Consider the following 16,796-nt stretch of genomic DNA (forward strand, 5'->3'; position numbering starts at 1 on the left):
GCAGCTATTTGTCCGTGTCCTGTAAAGCGTGTAGCTCACTTTGATTAGTGAGCCGTCAATACTCGAAACTCTCAAATCGATCGACATCCAAACTTTAGTCATATCCTCCTCGGTAAGCTTTTATGTCAAACTCATCAGTCAACGCCGGGCGTTCTAACTTGCATACCACCGATAGATTCTCATCAAGCCGCAATAATGGCGAACACCTCGATTTACAACGAGAACTGGTTCAACGAGCCACAAGGCAGCGACTATCCATCTAAGCTTTATAAGGCTTGCGGAAAATGGCGCATTTGCCGCATTGCTAGCGCCAAGGGTTGGCTCGAAGCGAAAGTCCAAGTCATACTCGACTCCCAGCAACCCCGATTGGTCCTCCGCACGAAACAACAAAGCGGATGGCGTTTAGTTATCCCACTTCAAAACTGCTCTCTGAATGCGGGAGTTGAGGGTGCAACAGGCGATAACAAAGGGGAGGAGATCCGACGATTAAGGCAGCAATGGCCCGAATGCTTCCAAGATTGGCGTCAGGCGTATTACTTCAACATCTTGTGCCGCATCGATCCCATAGTTGTGAGAACGGGAGGAGCATGGTATCATAATGATGACCGTGACTGGCACATCCTCGAGAGCTTGGCAGGACAAGGAGAAGGCGTCTTCATCTTCCAGGAATTCGACCAGGAATTCAAAACTGTGCCAGACACGATCCAATGGCTGACAGTACTGGGTGGCCTCACAACTGAAAAAGCATTCTGGTGGTATCGTCAGAATCCCCCTAAGGACGGAGAGGGCCGCAGTCCACCAATGCCATGGCTCTTCACAAAAGAGGAGGACACTTCGAAGAGGCGATATACTCAGTTGATTCCTCATGATGCATTCTTCATCGATGACTATGACCGACAGTGCAGGTTGGTTGAGGCATCCAGGATCGAGAAAGATACTCAATGTCGGTCGGTCGCCAACGTCTTTAATCCGTCTCGCCGTCACCGAGCATGGTACACTCCAGCGCAAACAGAGTCATTGCGAAACAGTTTCTTTGTCCATATCAAGCTCCAAGCCGTTCAGGGTGAAACGGAGGTGAACGTGCCTCAGCTGGCTGAGATGACTGAGGTCCAATTCGAGGTAGCTGTGGAGGACCGGACGTACGTCAAGACCGATCTTAACCAGAAAGGGGTTGTTGTTGAAACACACAGCTCTGGTGATCTTGTTCTTCTCGTGAAGGGCGACATTCCCCAGCATGGTGATCAAGTTGAGATTGTCACGTTCGTCAAGCCAAACACCATGCCAATTGATGAGCAGATCAAGGCACTTGGGGACGTGAGCTTATGCACATCCTGGGGAGAGCTGGAAGGCAAAGAAGGGAAGGGATTTTCGCTGAGAAGGACAGTACTCGCCCACGGAGTTGAATTGGACCCCCACAGCGATTTCTATTTTCGTCTCGACGCTTGCGAGATGTCACAGCTTCCTCAACAGCAGAAAGCCGAGAGGATTTTCTATATCGAGAAAAATTTCCCTCTAGATGAGGCTCAGCGAGAGGCATTCTTAAAGTCAACTTTTCAGATCACCTGCGATGTCAACCTGATCCAAGGGCCACCTGGAACAGGAAAAACAAGAACTGCTGTGGTCATCATCCTCTTGCTTATGGCATTGGATTTGAAGGTCCTGCTTGTCGCTGGCTCAAATAAGGGCGTCGACAATCTCGCGGAGGCTGTTGTTGCAGCTCTGAGTAAACACCCTCGACTTCAGCGGTGGTGTGGCCAACTTGTTCGCTTCCGAACTCCATCCTATCAGCTTGCACAAGTCAGAATTGACAGCGCGAACTCAAACCAACGCAAACTAGGAGCGTCAAGAAAAGGGAGCTCGGCAAGCCAGATCCTCGAGCCAGTGCAGATTCACAATGTTGTTCAGCGCTACGCCGAGGAGAATGCAGGATCAGCGCGTGACCATGGCTGTGCTAAGTTCCTTGATATTGTCAAGAGGGATAAAGAGTGCCACCTGAGCAGAGAACAGTCGAAGGAGCTGCGCCACGCCTATGAGGGTTGCGTCCTGGCCGTCCTCAGGAATTGCAAAGCCGTGGCTACTACTTTGAGCAATGCTTCCCACAAACTGCTTCGTTACTCGAGCTTCGAACCCGATTTCGTGATCAGCGACGACGCCGGCCAGTGTCTGGAGGGTGATCACTGTATCGCCTTGACGATGCCGAAGGTCAAAGCGGTGGTTCATCGGAGATCGCCATCAGGTGCCGCCAACAGTCATTTCGGAGAATGACTGCAACGAGGGGGCCACATATCTCAAACGGTCACTCATGACTCGGCTTCAGAAAGCGGGTTATCCATGCACGATGCTTACCACGAACTATCGGAATCATAGCGAAATTCTCGATTTGTGGAACAGGCAAGTGTATAATGGCGACTTGCGAGTTGGACCCTCCAACGACGCTGCTGACCGTGTGGGCAACGCGTGGGATGCCTTCACCGAGTCTCGGCATTACTTTCGAGAATTCGGTGTCGTAGGGCTTCGCCGTCTCTTTATAAGTACCACCGGGTGCGCTGATCGCCACACGAACAGCCTGTCCTCGTACAATGATGCACAGGTGCACGCTCTGAGCCATCTCTTGTCTCAGCTGTACCAGTTCCAGACGGCTCAAGGAGAAAGGATTGAGCCCAGGGATGTCATGATCATTAGTCCATACAGGGACCAGAGGGCGCGGGTGGAGCACATCCTCGGAGAGAACAACATCGGCTTCAATGAGAATTTGACTGTCGATGCGGCCCAGGGATCCGAGTCTCCCGTTGTGGTCTTCCTGATGACAAAACCATCCATGGACCCCATGAGCGTTGGCTTTTTCGGTGACAGAAACCGACTGAATGTCGCTCTCAGCCGGGCGCAAAAAGTTCTGATCGTCATTGGGAACTTGAAGGTCTGGAATTCCGACACGATCAGGGCGATTCACAATACCACCGGCAATCGGAACAGGTTCCTCTTGGATCTGCTCAGGGACGTCACTCGGAAGGGCCATACCCTGACCTGGCACGGCCAGTCGACTGTGGAAGAACTCGATCGTCCCGTCCAGGCGGTCTACTACTCGCATGATCGAGACATCCGGCGTCCGTCCACGAGGGCAGCGAATCCGGCTGCTGCAGCCACGGCGGAGGTACAGTCGCAACCCTTTTCGGCCCCCAGACCGCGGGTCGCGTTACCCCAGTGCACTTCGTGCAGCCAAGCGCTACACTCACTGCCGCCACGACCACCACTGCCTGAGTTGTCTGCAGCGCCCCGACAAGATGAGGAAGAGGCCGGCTACGAAGATGTGGAGAACAAAGACGTGGAGATGACGGAGGACTTCCAGGAGCAAAGGGCCCCATCGGAACCTCGCGAATACGACGAGCCCGCCCTCCAATTGTATCGGGTACGGCAACGATCGCGCTCCCCGGAGTACCAAGATTTGTCCCTCGCGCGTGGATACAGGGATCGGCATAGCCCTCGGCACGAAGTTGCAACGACAGCATCGTCTCACTATGAGGGGGAAGACGTCCAAGCCCTCGAACGTCAATGTGACGAGTTGCGCCTCCGGGAGCTGCATGCCCGCCAAGAGCGTTTTCGAGCTGAGGAGGAGAGCGCGGCCATAGTAAGACGCCAACTTGAGCAGAGGCTCCGTCAGGCCCGCGAAGGACGCCGACCTTAGCGATAGATGTCTGTTGTTTTAGATACACAACAATAAGACTGGGCTGCTCCCAATACTCTCTTGATCTAAAAACTGCGTAACCGACCAGCATATGACTTGGTAGTCTCTATCATGGGAATGTTGTGCTTCAGATGCCTCAGGCAGTTAGGCTCCCTGGGGCCTGGGCTTGCTAAGCAGGTGCTGCAGGTCTACGGACGGCAGACTGAATGTACAACTCGACGTCAAATGTTTTCATACCTTTATGCACTGCTTTAACTGCCACAGGAGCGGAAGTGAATTAGGCTAAGAGCAAATTTAGCTTTACTCTATAGATTCAGTCCCTGACACGGCGGTTTGCTAACGTCACAAGCTTTAGAGAAGGTTTAATTGTATTGCATGAGGCATTAGGTATCTTAACAAATTCAGAGTTGAGGACTAGGCATATGCATGCTATACACTAAGTGTCCAACACTACTTGCTCTGTGGAAAGGAGCTCAGATTACGGAGTATCATGGTACCTATATACGAGAATAATAAAGTTGGGAAACAGCGGAGAGATATTGGAGATCCATTAAACCGCTCAGCATGGAAAGTTGAACAGATGATGAGTTGAAGATGCTTGCATCCATGCCTTCGTGTCGGATCTCGAGTCTCTCCAGGTTGACCGGCTGTGCAAGCTGAAGACACTCTAAAATGTTCTCGATGTAGTATCTCGACTGCCAATGCACACTCTCGAACCGATATTGCCAAATCTGACATTGATAGAGCGCGGAGACTGGAGTGGACAGAGCATTTCGTGAAAACACTGCACAAATCTCCTCGAGAATTGACTGCATAGCTGCAGATAGGGATGCAGAACTATGTGTCCAAGTGATATTGCTACTCGGCTGACAGGCATCTCCGGCACGAGAGATCCACGAAGATCGGCCTCTTCCGAATGTCCTCCAAGAATATATGACCGCTCGACACACCCCTAGACAAGTCCATCTTGTTACCAGCTGTACCGCGTCAAACGCTGGTAGAGCGTGTCCTTCACACCGCTATAGTTCTCGAGGTTCGATGGAAAGCAAGCAGATATACTAAGCAATGAACAAGATGTTAGACACAGTTTCCACAAAAGTAGATAAATATGACGAGGGAGCTGTAAAACGCATGATACTTGAAATGTTATTTGATTGTGTACAGAAAGATCAACTTGTGGCTTTTCGATGACATTTGAAGACTAAGTCACCAAGGGGATAGGCGCTTTCCTAAATAGTAGGAGAAAAGGTAAAGAGTTCCCACCCAGAGGATGGATGGAAGATAAGTAGATGGGAAGCTGGAAGGCTTCATGGAGGAGGAAGGTGAGGAAAGGCAACGACCGGTCATCATGTAAACGGAGCAGGCGCCCAAACTGTACATTGTATGGCTATTGTGACTCGACCTTGGGAAAGACTAGACAAAGAAGACACTTCCAAAATCACTACGTAAAGGATAGTGCGTTGATCCAAGATTATTTGAATCCCTTCCCATAGAAACTCAGACTACGATCCTACAATGGACCGGCACCGAGTCTTCCAATCTGTGGAAGCAAAGCTGTAGTTCCTAGGTTGTGTAGAGCTGTGAAAAGTCACTAGATCTTCTAACTACACACTGCAAACCCCAAAGCTATCCACTGAACCATCTGCCTTGTAAATCCTCCATCCTCTTTCTCTCTTTTCCCATCACCATATAGAACCCCAGCTTCTATCATGCTATCCATGCTTCCGAGCCTGGTTGTGTGATCCACCAATTCACAGTGTCTGTTAAAAACATGGATTATCACAAAACTGTGCAAGGCTTCTACCAAGTACCAGAAGGCTGGCCGTAGACTCGAGGCCCGGCAAGTTCATCTTCTGACTCCTTTCTCGTTTCCGGGGTGGCTCGATCGGTTGGAAGTTTCCAATGGGTAACTGCAGGGTCCTGAAAGAAATAACTGCGGCGTCCGCCGTGGCTAGGCTCGCAACAGGCCGAGTCGACCACTCCGTAATTTGAAAAGTAGTCTGCCTGTTTGGCAGGATCACTGGATGCATGCAATTGAAGATTGGCAATAACATTTCCCAGAAGCAGTGTCGTCTGCCATGCAGTTGTAGTCTCTGGAGTGGGGCGAGAAGTGCCGCGAAGCAATGCTTCTCTCTCAACGTGATCATAAGCGATGGATGAGACCAGCTGCCGGAGCTCACTGGCACCTCGGTTATCGGTATGAAACCAGGAATTCGCTTCCTCAAGCCTAGCTCTGTTTGGTGCCAGGGTATTGAAGAGCAGAAAATCGGTCGTCCTCTGTGGTTCCAAGGGTATGGGAAGCCCCGGTGGAGGTGGAACAGCCTTGCTGTTAGCTATAAGCAGCTTATCGTAAGGGTTCTCTTGTTTGTCCTTTGCTATATCTCCCCTATGAACAAGACGATGATTCGTGTTGCGAGGAAGGTGTTCATTATTGCCCACGTTCAAAAGAGAATTGGTACCTTTGTCTCCAAGGTTGACCTGTTCGTTGATTGGGCGTGCGTTCTCCATGCTTGCATGACGGTCACACATGCCAACAGACGGTGATTTCACGTATTCTGCTTCGTGACTTCCTTGTTGGAGCCGAGCAACAGCATATTCCTCGGACTGCACAGTCAGATCCTGGGAGCTGATTCCTTTGGCATCCAAGTGAGAGTTCTCAACGACGCTCTGAAGGAAGGCAGTTGCCTCTTCTTTGATCGATCGTCTGCTGCTAGCTTTGGACGAATCGCTCTCAGCAGAGCTTGGCTTCCTGTCATGAGATGGTAAGGAAACTCGAACAGGGTCGGGAGCCTGAACTTCAGCAGGGCCTGAACCCTCTGCCCGAGCTGAACTAGAGATCTTTCTCAGAAGCTTTTGACGGACGACCTCTAGAAGTTCTGAATCGGCTTGAACGGAGTCGTGGCTGGTATAATTGAGCTGGGCTTGGTCGGAATACGCATTCTCAATTGGGAGGGCCGCCCCATGAATGTCTCTCTGGCTATAATGGTAGTCTGGACCCTCCAGCGACACATATCCCGACAGATCATCTCTATTTCTGATGCCGCCATGCGGGAGCTCAATGTACGACTCCGGTATGTACTGGTGATCAGCGACGGGGCATTGCTCGTAGGAGGCAACGCGAGTGTTGTTGGGGGCCGCACATGGTTCTGCAGGCCAGGTCGCATGTTCGGATTGCAAGAAGTTCTGATGTTTGTAGAAAAGCCCATCTGATACGCTGCGATGATCATGGCGGAGACACTGAAGATAGGAAGGATCGTAGCCGTCGCAGTAGCTTAGCGGGTTCTGCTGAACATGACCATCAGCCTTTTCATGCCAGAGGTACTCTTTCGCCTCATGTGCGTATGCCGGATAGTATGCTTCCGAACGAATACGGGAGCGTTGCAATATTTCGGTTTGTTGACCATTGTAGTGACCCGCCTCGATATAAGAGCGGTGCATCGGAGCAAGGCGAGCACGAGGCTTGCATTGTGCAACAGCAATAGATTCAGTGTCAGTTGAGATCTCCTTGCCATCGTGAATCTGTCTACCACCAATCTGCAGGGGCTTCAATGGCTTTGTGACCTTGCCACGCAAGGTTGCTCTGTTCCAGAGCTCACTCAATGCAACCGGTCGAGAGGAAGCAATGTCATCGAGACTGTGCAGTTCATGCTGCACGTCCAAGCCGTCTCCGGTGGCAGCTCTGGCTAGACTCGGCCTACTCTGATGAGTACGAGACAGTATCTGACTCATCATGGTTGGCTTGTTCTGAGAGTTTCCGACTAGAAGCTGTGGAATGCACGTCGCGAGGATGTTGGCGTTCGGCTTAGGGTGATAGAGACAGCGCCCAACAATCCTTCGCGCCCTGGGGAGAGCTATGAGAAGAGTGAGAGGCTGGCCCAAACGGGATTCAAACAATCGTAATGCTTGAAGCTCAAGGATGATATGCGTAGAATGGATGTGTTTTGATGTAGGAGAAGGGTTAGAATGGAAGACTGAGAAATGTAGACTGGATGGCTGGTGCAGACAGTTTGTGTTGCTGCAGAAGAGACAAAATACAAGAAGTCTCAACATGGGGGCCTTCGAACTGGGACTTCAGATGGTGCCGAGACCAAGGCGTAACGTGCTGTGCTTGAGAGTCTAGTCACTTTCTTGACCCGCTCACCTGAGATGCTGTGATGGACGTGGTAGAAGATGCAAAGATTGGAATATTCATAGTGGAAGGTGAGAAGGTTTACTCCCAGAAGGAATCACCCAAGTGTTTCCTGTTTGTTCTATTTGTTGTCATATGTTCACCTGGAGGAGCAAGTGCTCTCACCAGTGAGCCAGGACTTGTCAAAGAGTCGACCAATGGCTCTGTGGACGCCTCAGCTCAGTATCTCAGTAGATTCATAGCAGCTATCCTCTCCTTTGAACACGACTTATTCAATTAAATGCTACTTTTTGTACATGCAGAAGGCCGAGTCTCCTCTATATCCGCTAGAAGACGTGGAGGGATGAACTAGTCTCGGACTCCCTATAAGGCAGAATGCCAGAAGAGGTATCTGATCTGGACCGATCGATATTACTCAAGGTTTTCGGGAAAGCACATTGAATGATAATCAAGTTGGCCTATCCAGGTCTTGCCAGGCGGAAGTACCAGGGTTATCTTTCAGGCTGTCATGAGGAGTCCTGGGGGTCGGATAGGTCTTCCAGTAACCAAAAACAGGTCAAGTGAAGACATTACATACCGAGCATATAAGGTATAGATTGAAAATAGTCTCTACTTGTACGCCACTTTTTCAGGATGAGAATTGCAAAAACGCAAGACAACCAGCGTTTGTTCGCGAAGACAACGCCGAGTACGATCTACAACGCAGGAGGCAAACATCACATATAGGAACATTCCTACATATACTTATAGTTTTAGTTTCATGAGATAGATGCAGAAGAATTTGATTTCATGCGAATATCTCAACGAACCACAGACGTCCGCCATATTACTATATTTTCAGGGCCAGGCTATCGTCGATCTCATGGCATGGTAGTGCCGCCAGGAATGGGGTGACCTCAAGAGACGATTCAACTTATATTGACTACAAGTATCGTTAGTTTGACGGGACGAGTCAAGGTTATGTCTGGGATATTATCGACCTTGCTTCCAAGCCTTAGCTGGTGGGACCTCTGTAATCATTTGTAGTGGTTGCATAATTTTCACTGCTCGAATTTGACCCATAATAGCCTCGCGAGCCACGGTGTTCCTTTGCGGAAGAAGGAGGCTGTTCGTTCCTGTCGATCTCGGGCTCACCAACGTTCGGCCTACTGTTACCAGAACCAGGAAGAGCATCGTGGACACCAGACCCGAAATCGTTACCACTTGCGCTATCATTGTAAGTACGCTTGTCTACAAACAAGTCAGACCCGGTGCCACACGCAAGTTCGGTCAGTCATCTACTTACCACCGTCATCGTATTGAGCGGTGTCGTTGGGATCATTTAGACGCCCACTCATGACATCTTTGACTCTGCGGAAGATGTTGGCCATGTTGACGATTATCTGCAACTGAAATCGAATCGATTTGAAGATTTCCCGCCACTTGGACGTCTAATCGAGCGATGCCTGGCTCACTATATAAGGAGCCAAACATTCTCCCGCCACCAAGCAAGCAAGCGTGACGATATAGGACCAATCGTGGTCTTGAAGTATGGCTAGGACCGTCGACCGCAAAGGTGGTGTCATCCAGCGTCATCTGATCCAGAGACGCTCTATGAAGAGTCGTGGAAGAGAATAATAGTGACGACATAACCACGAGCCCACTGGCCTATTTCCAGAGCGACTGTATCATGAGCTACCTTATCATGTTTATTTTTTGACGGGCGAATCACTGTTACTGGTGTTATTAGTAGATAGTACTTCGTGACAGCCACTAAGATGACATGGTCTTGGGTTCATTGATTAAAGCAGGCTGCTTTGTAAAGCAAGTAGAACAAATCAAAGTCATAGGCTGCGTCGTTCGCTGATGTAGCGACTCGTGAGCAGTTCGTCGATCATGTCTCTAAATTGCAAAAACAATGAAAACTACCTAAATTTAAGGCACAACTGAACTGTTGAAGATGTGGGGCGAGCTATACGGACTATCTACGGAGTAAATATAGCATGATTTGTGGGGACTGGTGTAAAATGCATACGGAGTACAAAATATACTCCGTAAGTAAGACAGCCTAAGGCATGAGGGGGCCAAGTACCTCCATCATTTGAGCTTCTAGCAAAGGGGGAAAAAGATGACGCAGATTTTGGATGTTTGTATATGTAGTGTTCTTATATGTAGTGCTCCCATTATTTTTACCACTAAATTAGTAACTACCTATACAAAGTAGAAATATTAACCAAGATATAGTACTTGTTGCTACCTACTCCGTCCATCCAATGTAATAACGGGAGGGTACGTACGATACAGCGATACCGCCGTCGAAACAGAATGTTCGTTGCCTGATGGATCGCCGCCTCAGTCCCGCAGAACCCGTGACTCCGAGGCTGTGCTGTGACTGCCTGAGGCCCTACCTTACGCTTTTGAGCTGCGGTTCCCACTTATTATGGCGTGTTGCACTCTGTTGTTTCTCTGACGCAGTGACGCTCGCTCCATGTGGTGGTGGTGGCTTCTACCCTTCTCCTTCTCTTCAAAACAGTTTGTCCATCCTGCCATTTCTCTTTTCTCATCGAGTCCTCTGTTCCTGAGTTATCTTCTTCCGTTTATCTCCCTGTCCTTATAGCGTTTCCGTCAAATTCCTGCCCTTACGTCCGCTTCGTGACTGTCCTCGATGAGCTCCGGCTGTAAACCCCTTGATCGACCTTGTGATTGGTCATAAAACAGCAGCCTACAAGAGGACATCTGCAGCTGAATCACGATTTTCGATCAATTTCAACCTCCCTGGCAGGACCATACCTGGATTTTTTGCCCTTAAAAATCATCCACCATGCGACCGCCACGCCTAGTATCTATAGTCTTCTGTATCCTCTTCTTTCCGATTTTCCTTACCCTGTTCTCGGCTCTTTCGTCATCTCCTCGCGTGGCTGATCCCAGTTCGCTCGCTGGTCAAACGACTGGATTTCACGCTCTCTTTTCCTTCAACATACCTTCCTCGCTTTTCCCACCATCCGCTATTATCAGCCTTACCGATGACAACTCGACTTTTTTCCTGGCCAGACCTGCAGCATTTGGCCCTCTTCTTTCAGATAAGGGACTGAGTGGCCCACTCTGGGTGGGCAGTGGTTTCGGGGAGAAAACTAGTGGTGGCGCGGAGGGAGAGTTGGGCTGTTCGGATATCCCAGGATGGGGGGATGGTGACAACCGTCGCAGTCCGGATAAGTCCACGGTAGCCGCAGACAAGACCTCTTCATCTGGTATTAAGGATGGTCTTGCGGCCTCTTTAGGTCAACACCGGGCTGATCCCCAGCAAGAATCAGAATCAGAACATCTTGCAGCTGGCGGAGCCCCTCCACCCTCGACGAACGACGGCACCGACGACCATTTGCATCATCCTCTACCTGATTCAGATGTGGTAGACGCAGGTGCACCGGACAAGCCCGGAGAACGCCAAAATAAGCCGGCTGCTCATGCAGATATACAATCCTTGCAGGAGAGCGCCGAGATAAATGGCAAAGTTGTGTTGCTAAGCAGAGGCGGCTGCGGTTTTCTGGAAAAGGTCAAATGGGCTCAACGACGCGGAGCGATCGCCGTGGTTGTGGGTGATGATACGCGAGGAGGAAGTCTCGTGACGATGTATGCCAGAGGGGACACCTCCAATGTGACTATACCGGCTGTTTTCACGTCTTACACGACAGCACACTTGCTATCATCTTTGATGCCTCCGCAGGCCGGAGCAGATTTAAGCTTGGACGAAAAAGCGGGGTCTACTCGCACTGTACTCTCCAGCGGTTCGGACAAGCAGCGTGTGAGTCCAACAACAACCACATCAGTCACCCCGTCTTCTACCCCTACGCCCCAGGCTGCGGTGGATGAGCCGCTTCAGACTGCCCCAAGACCGAAAACTGGACTATTCCATTCTCTCCTATCACTACTAGGTTTGGGCAGGACCAAAAATGGACACCCCTGGCAGAAATTTGAAGACAGTCGACGACCACCTAACAGCGGAAACATTGACTGGATTCGCCTGGGTGATAAGCAACAATCGAAAAAACCTGCACACAACAGTGCTGCTGACGATCGCAAAAAATCCGAAAGCGTTTCGAGCCTTGCCGACGGCGATGGCTTCATCATTGGTGTGCAGGACTGGCGAGATCCAGATCTTGTAGCCCCCAGAAGCACCTCTCTACCGTCTCCGAGTAGCGTTGCAAGCTCGGCGAAGACTGAGTCGGGCAAAAATGCGAAGAGCCAAAAGAAGTCTTCTAATTCACCGAAGGGCGGTAGCATCACTCCAGGAAGCGGTGAATATCGGAGCGTCGATAAATCTAGCGACAACAAAGAATTCCAATCGCGTGATGGCTCTCCAGTTAACTCTGCTGGAAACGCTGCATCAGACAAGGGTTGGTTTTTCAAACGCTTCTTTGCGCCTAGACGTACAGAAGGTGCCAACTTGGATAAACCAGCAAACAACAAGATGCGCAGGAATACCGATCAAAATGCCAAGGTTACCGAACATGAGGGCCTGTGGGTTACGTTGACACCAACAAGCATGTCTACAAGCCCCTTCTTCGATACCCTGCTTGTTCTAGTTGTCAGTCCTCTGCTCACTTTGACGGTCGTGTACGCTCTCCTTTTGATTCGATCTCGCATCCGTCGGAGGCGTTGGCGGGCTCCGAAGTCCATCGTGGACCGCCTCCCGGTGAGGACCTACCACACAATCCCGACGCCTTCGTCTGCAGCAAGTTCCTCTCGATCTTCCAGTCCTGGACCAGTCTCGCCGACTTCCCCATTGCTAGGTTCTCGGAGTCGTCCGGAGCTGGCCCCGTCACGCTCTTCTTTCTTACGTAGCAGTACAGCCGAAGCCAAGAAGACTCGGAACATGGACTCGGCAAAAGGCGAGAAGTCTGGTTCGGCCTCCTCTGTTTGGCGCCGCAAGTACACTGGACGGCAGGTGGAATGTGTTGTATGTCTCGAAGAATACATCGATGGGCAAAGCAGAGTGATGAGCCTACCCTGCGGCCATGAGTTCCATGTGGAGTGCATGTAAGTAGCTCTCTCTGACAGTTTCGTATTTCTACAGTCTGCTAACTTAAGCGCAGAACTCCATGGCTGACGACCCGTCGGCGGACTTGCCCGATCTGTAAGGGAGACGTCGTTCGCTCCATGGCTCAAAACACCACTGCGGAATCACGCGACTCGTCACAGCGAATGGCTGATGATGATGATAATCGTGGCTTCGAATCCCATCGAAGCGTTTCGTCCGCCCCTATGCTCATTGCGAACCCGAGCGAGGAAGAGACCTCCGCCGCTGAACACTACGGAGCCTCAGATTTGGGGGCACTAGAAGGTCATGCCTCCTCTGCTCCTCCATCTTCCAGTTGGAGGAATCTGGCAACGCTTAGCCTTTCAGCCTTGAGTGGCGACACTATCTGGCATCAGACTCGGGCAGATAACGACCGATGAAGAGAGGGCAGCCCTATCATCAGGTTTCCTCTCTACTCTAGCGTCTTTGTTCATCACGATATTTCCCTTCACTTTGAGACACTTGGGATGTACTGCATTAGCGAACATTTGGTATTGAGTAATAAGCTTGGCTAGGCGTTGGGGGCGTTGTCTACTTGGGGTGCGGGCTCGGTCCATGACAACTAACACAATTGGCTAGGCAGGGTGACTGGACGGATTCTTATCAAACCATGGTTATTAGGTATCTGTATACACAGGCTTTTGCATTATAGACAGTCTACCTACAAGTCAAAATTAGTCAGACGTCAGACGCTCCTTACCATATAATGACAAGGAAATCTACGCCCTAGTTGGTGACACCACATGACGTCATAGCTGCGTCCATCCTTATCAGTTGTCTCAACGACAACACTCTTCACTCCAACTGCACCACGCCCAATTGACAGTTCTTCTCGATACTGAGATTATACTGAGACCACAGCTGTCAATCGCACTGCGAGTCTTAATAAACAATGGCGGATAAAATGAAAGACGCCCTCCACGAAGAGGCAGACAATTTCAAAGCCGTTGCCCACGACGTCGCCGTGTCAGGCGCGTATCTCTACCCAGTGAAAGTGAGCTCAGAAGCCCGAGAGCATTCTGAATATCTGCTTGACTGACATATAATGCAGGGCATTCTCTTCTTCTCCTACCACAAAGACCTCTGGCGCCCTTTTATCTCTCGTGCCGTCCAGACCATCGGTCTCGGCCTCGGCGTCACAACCGCCATGTTCTTCTTCACCTACGTCCCGCAAGCAGCCATCATGACCTTCACCAGTGGTCCGCTGGCCCCGATCTCCGCCGCCCTGCTCGTCCTCAGCGAGAGCTCGACCATCACCAATTTTCTCGCGCGGTCGTTTGTCCTCGCTGACGCGCTGACCGATACCTTTGATGGCACTCTTGTCGCACGCGGACACACGGAGCTGGTGGCGAAAGGGCGCCAGATCAATGCCTCTGGCGGTGGAGCGGTGTCAAGACTGGGGAGGATGCTGAATCGGCCGCTGGAGCGGATGAGACCATCGGCGCTGGTGAGGTCGCTGATGCTCCTGCCGTTGAATTTCATTCCGGTTGTAGGGACGCTACTGTATGTGTATATGCAGGGGAAGAAGACTGGGCCAGTGGCGCATTTGAGGTATTTTCAGTTGAAGGGGTGGGATGAGCGGAAGAGAGAGGAGTGGGTGAAGAAGAATCAGGGAGGGTATACCGGGTATGATTCACCTTGGCTTTTGTGCTGTGCTTATGGGATTGCTAACTGAGAGCAGATTTGGAATGGCTGCGTTTCTGTTTGAGATGATTCCGTTTGCCTCGTTGATGTTCTCGTTCACGAATGCGGTTGGTGCTGCGCTGTGGGCTACAGATATGGAGAAGGCGATGCAGTAGATTGGGTCTAAGACGGACTTGGGACTGTGTTGGTACATGGTGAATCGCATTTATCGGATATAGCATACAGATGGCCTTCAACTATTGATGCAAGCCACTCTCTGGGGCCTTTGTAGCATTTCAGCTACCCGTTCCGCGCCATGCAACAAAGGGCAGCTTCCCACCCACACTGTACTCTGGGCTTGATAGCGACCGTGCGCACCGACATACGATCATGCAGCTTTCGGGGATGGATACTCCTCAAATCGAACGTGAATCTTATGGTAGTGGAGAAGCTCTAGCTTTATTTATGTTGACCATGTAAAATATGCAAGACATGGCGTTCGTTCAATCAAATGAGATCTCGAATTACTTGAGGAGAATGACTACCAAGCATAACATCCATCTCTGTGAAGAAACCTGCCAGTATATGTTCATCTTCCTGTCCGAAGATAACCTCAAATCCTTGCTTTTCCCAATTCCATATCATTGCCAGCCTGACCTTGAGCACTGACTGCTCCTTGAGAGTTGAATGAGACATGGACGGCGGGGTTCAAGCAGAAAGGGAATGGAAGCCTCCGAGGCACGAACTATGAGATTATCTGATGCAACTCGAGTCTTACCTATAGTGAGGACCCCCGAGAACTGCGGTAAGCACGGAGATAAGCGCTTTTTCCATCCGGCTTTAGTTCGGAGTCCGAGCTTCAAGAACGCCATGCAGGCCGATTACATCTCGGGGATGCAGACACGGGAACGACTGGGTGAGCGAGATAGCGGTGGGGTTGCAGGGAGAGCATGACAGTAAGACGGGTTGTTGCCTAGCAATGCCCTATATATATCTGTCGAAACTATCTTTCCGTGTTTTAAAATGCTGAAGCACGCACCAACACCTTAACCATCATCACCACCACCACAAACCAGATGCAGACCGTCCTGATCGTCGGAGCAACAGGCAACATTGGCGCCTCGGCCATCCACGCCGCTCTGCGCTCCAAATTCCACGTCCTCGCCATCGTGCGCAACCAGGCTTCGGCGGAGAAGCTGTTCCGCAATGTAGGGACTCGCGAGGGCATCACAACGGTAGAGGCGGACATCATGTCTGATCGGGGAGTGAAGGATGTGGTAGAGAAAGTGCGGAAGGGGGAGTTGCCAGCATTTCAGCATGTTTATGCTGCAGGTGAGTCTGTACTTTTATCGGAGTGTGTACATGCTAAGCATTTTGGCTGACCAGACGTGTGATTGCATGATGGGGCAGCTGGCGGGTTGTTCGACACGACGTCCATACTTGATCTCACCACGGACGAGCTAAGGAAGCATATGCAGGTCAATTTCGAGCCGAACTTTTGTGAGTGTGGCCATGCTGTAAAAAATCCCACAGATATGTAAAGAACTGATACGCTTCGACAGTCGCCTATCAAGCGACCATCCCCTATCTTCTCGAGCAGGGCGATCCTACAAGCACCTGGACGCTGTGCACAGGCGCAAGCGGAGACAATGGGGGTCGCGCAGCAGCCAGCATGACACAAGGCGCGCTATACTCCATGGCGAACGTGGCATGCCTTGACAACGCGGACACGAATGTCCGCTTCAACGAGATCTATCTCGGTTTGTTCGTCATGGCAGATGCTGCAGCGGACCAGTTTGCGGCGATGAAGGCGTCCGAGTTTGCTGTTGCGTATGAAAAGATCTTGGCCCGCCAGGACATCAAAGGTTGCCGCGTGATGGTGTGTCAGCCGGAGGATTTGACCGAGTTGAGGTTCAGGAAGAAGTTGGATGTGCTTTAAAAATAAGAACATACAGGTCGAGCATTTCCGACCAGTTTCCTGCGGATGTTAGAGCTCTGGTTCTTCGGGCGGATGATTTCATTTTTCACACCAGACACTCAACTTTAGAATATCTCCAGGTACATCTTGTAGAGATTATAATATGTTACTTTGATTGCATGGGCCCATATCATGTTGGTTATGGTGCCTCACAAGCTATCAGCATCATGCTGCCCAGCGTTGGGAACGAGCCCAGAGCTCGAATTAGGGCTATGATACCTACCATCCGCCGTGACAATTTCCTATTTCAGTAAATATTTTTGATGCATCTAGTCTTCATCACTAAGTCAAGGTCTGTCAAACCATTCGCCTTCACGTATCTCGAACTCTC

General features: G+C 50.6%; 6 protein-coding genes across 6 annotated transcripts; 4 read left to right on the forward strand and 2 right to left on the reverse strand.

Moving 5' to 3' along the window:
* Positions 1 to 195: 195 nt before the first annotated feature.
* Positions 196 to 3,682, forward strand: NFIA_034830 (uncharacterized protein; the record flags this gene model as incomplete). The annotated part of the gene is made up of 2 exons (XM_001265811.1): positions 196 to 2,179; positions 2,226 to 3,682. The coding sequence occupies 2 exons, from the start codon at positions 196 to 198 to the stop codon at positions 3,680 to 3,682; spliced, it is 3,441 nt and encodes a 1,146-aa protein (XP_001265812.1).
* Positions 3,683 to 5,482: 1,800 nt separating this feature from the next.
* NFIA_034840 (uncharacterized protein) lies at positions 5,483 to 7,414 on the reverse strand (the record flags this gene model as incomplete). Its single annotated transcript, XM_001265812.1, has 1 exon — positions 5,483 to 7,414. One exon carries the CDS (start codon positions 7,412 to 7,414, stop codon positions 5,483 to 5,485), a length of 1,932 nt encoding a protein of 643 aa, XP_001265813.1.
* Positions 7,415 to 8,805: 1,391 nt separating this feature from the next.
* On the reverse strand, positions 8,806 to 9,181 carry NFIA_034850 (uncharacterized protein; the record flags this gene model as incomplete). The annotated part of the gene is made up of 2 exons (XM_001265813.1): positions 8,806 to 9,041; positions 9,097 to 9,181. 2 exons carry the CDS (start codon positions 9,179 to 9,181, stop codon positions 8,806 to 8,808), a joined length of 321 nt encoding a protein of 106 aa, XP_001265814.1.
* A 1,430-nt stretch (positions 9,182 to 10,611) lies between these two features.
* NFIA_034860 (PA and RING finger domain protein) lies at positions 10,612 to 13,244 on the forward strand (the record flags this gene model as incomplete). The annotated part of the gene is made up of 2 exons (XM_001265814.1): positions 10,612 to 12,824; positions 12,881 to 13,244. 2 exons carry the CDS (start codon positions 10,612 to 10,614, stop codon positions 13,242 to 13,244), a joined length of 2,577 nt encoding a protein of 858 aa, XP_001265815.1.
* A 512-nt stretch (positions 13,245 to 13,756) lies between these two features.
* NFIA_034870 (EI24 domain-containing protein) lies at positions 13,757 to 14,663 on the forward strand (the record flags this gene model as incomplete). Its single annotated transcript, XM_001265815.1, has 3 exons — positions 13,757 to 13,858; positions 13,916 to 14,490; positions 14,546 to 14,663. The coding sequence occupies 3 exons, from the start codon at positions 13,757 to 13,759 to the stop codon at positions 14,661 to 14,663; spliced, it is 795 nt and encodes a 264-aa protein (XP_001265816.1).
* A 900-nt stretch (positions 14,664 to 15,563) lies between these two features.
* On the forward strand, positions 15,564 to 16,426 carry NFIA_034880 (uncharacterized protein; the record flags this gene model as incomplete). Its single annotated transcript, XM_001265816.1, has 3 exons — positions 15,564 to 15,819; positions 15,898 to 15,987; positions 16,050 to 16,426. The coding sequence occupies 3 exons, from the start codon at positions 15,564 to 15,566 to the stop codon at positions 16,424 to 16,426; spliced, it is 723 nt and encodes a 240-aa protein (XP_001265817.1).
* Positions 16,427 to 16,796: the final 370 nt, after the last annotated feature.

This window comes from Aspergillus fischeri, genomic scaffold (assembly GCF_000149645.3).
Source record: "Aspergillus fischeri NRRL 181 1099437636247 genomic scaffold, whole genome shotgun sequence".
Taxonomy (NCBI): domain Eukaryota; kingdom Fungi; phylum Ascomycota; class Eurotiomycetes; order Eurotiales; family Aspergillaceae; genus Aspergillus; species Aspergillus fischeri.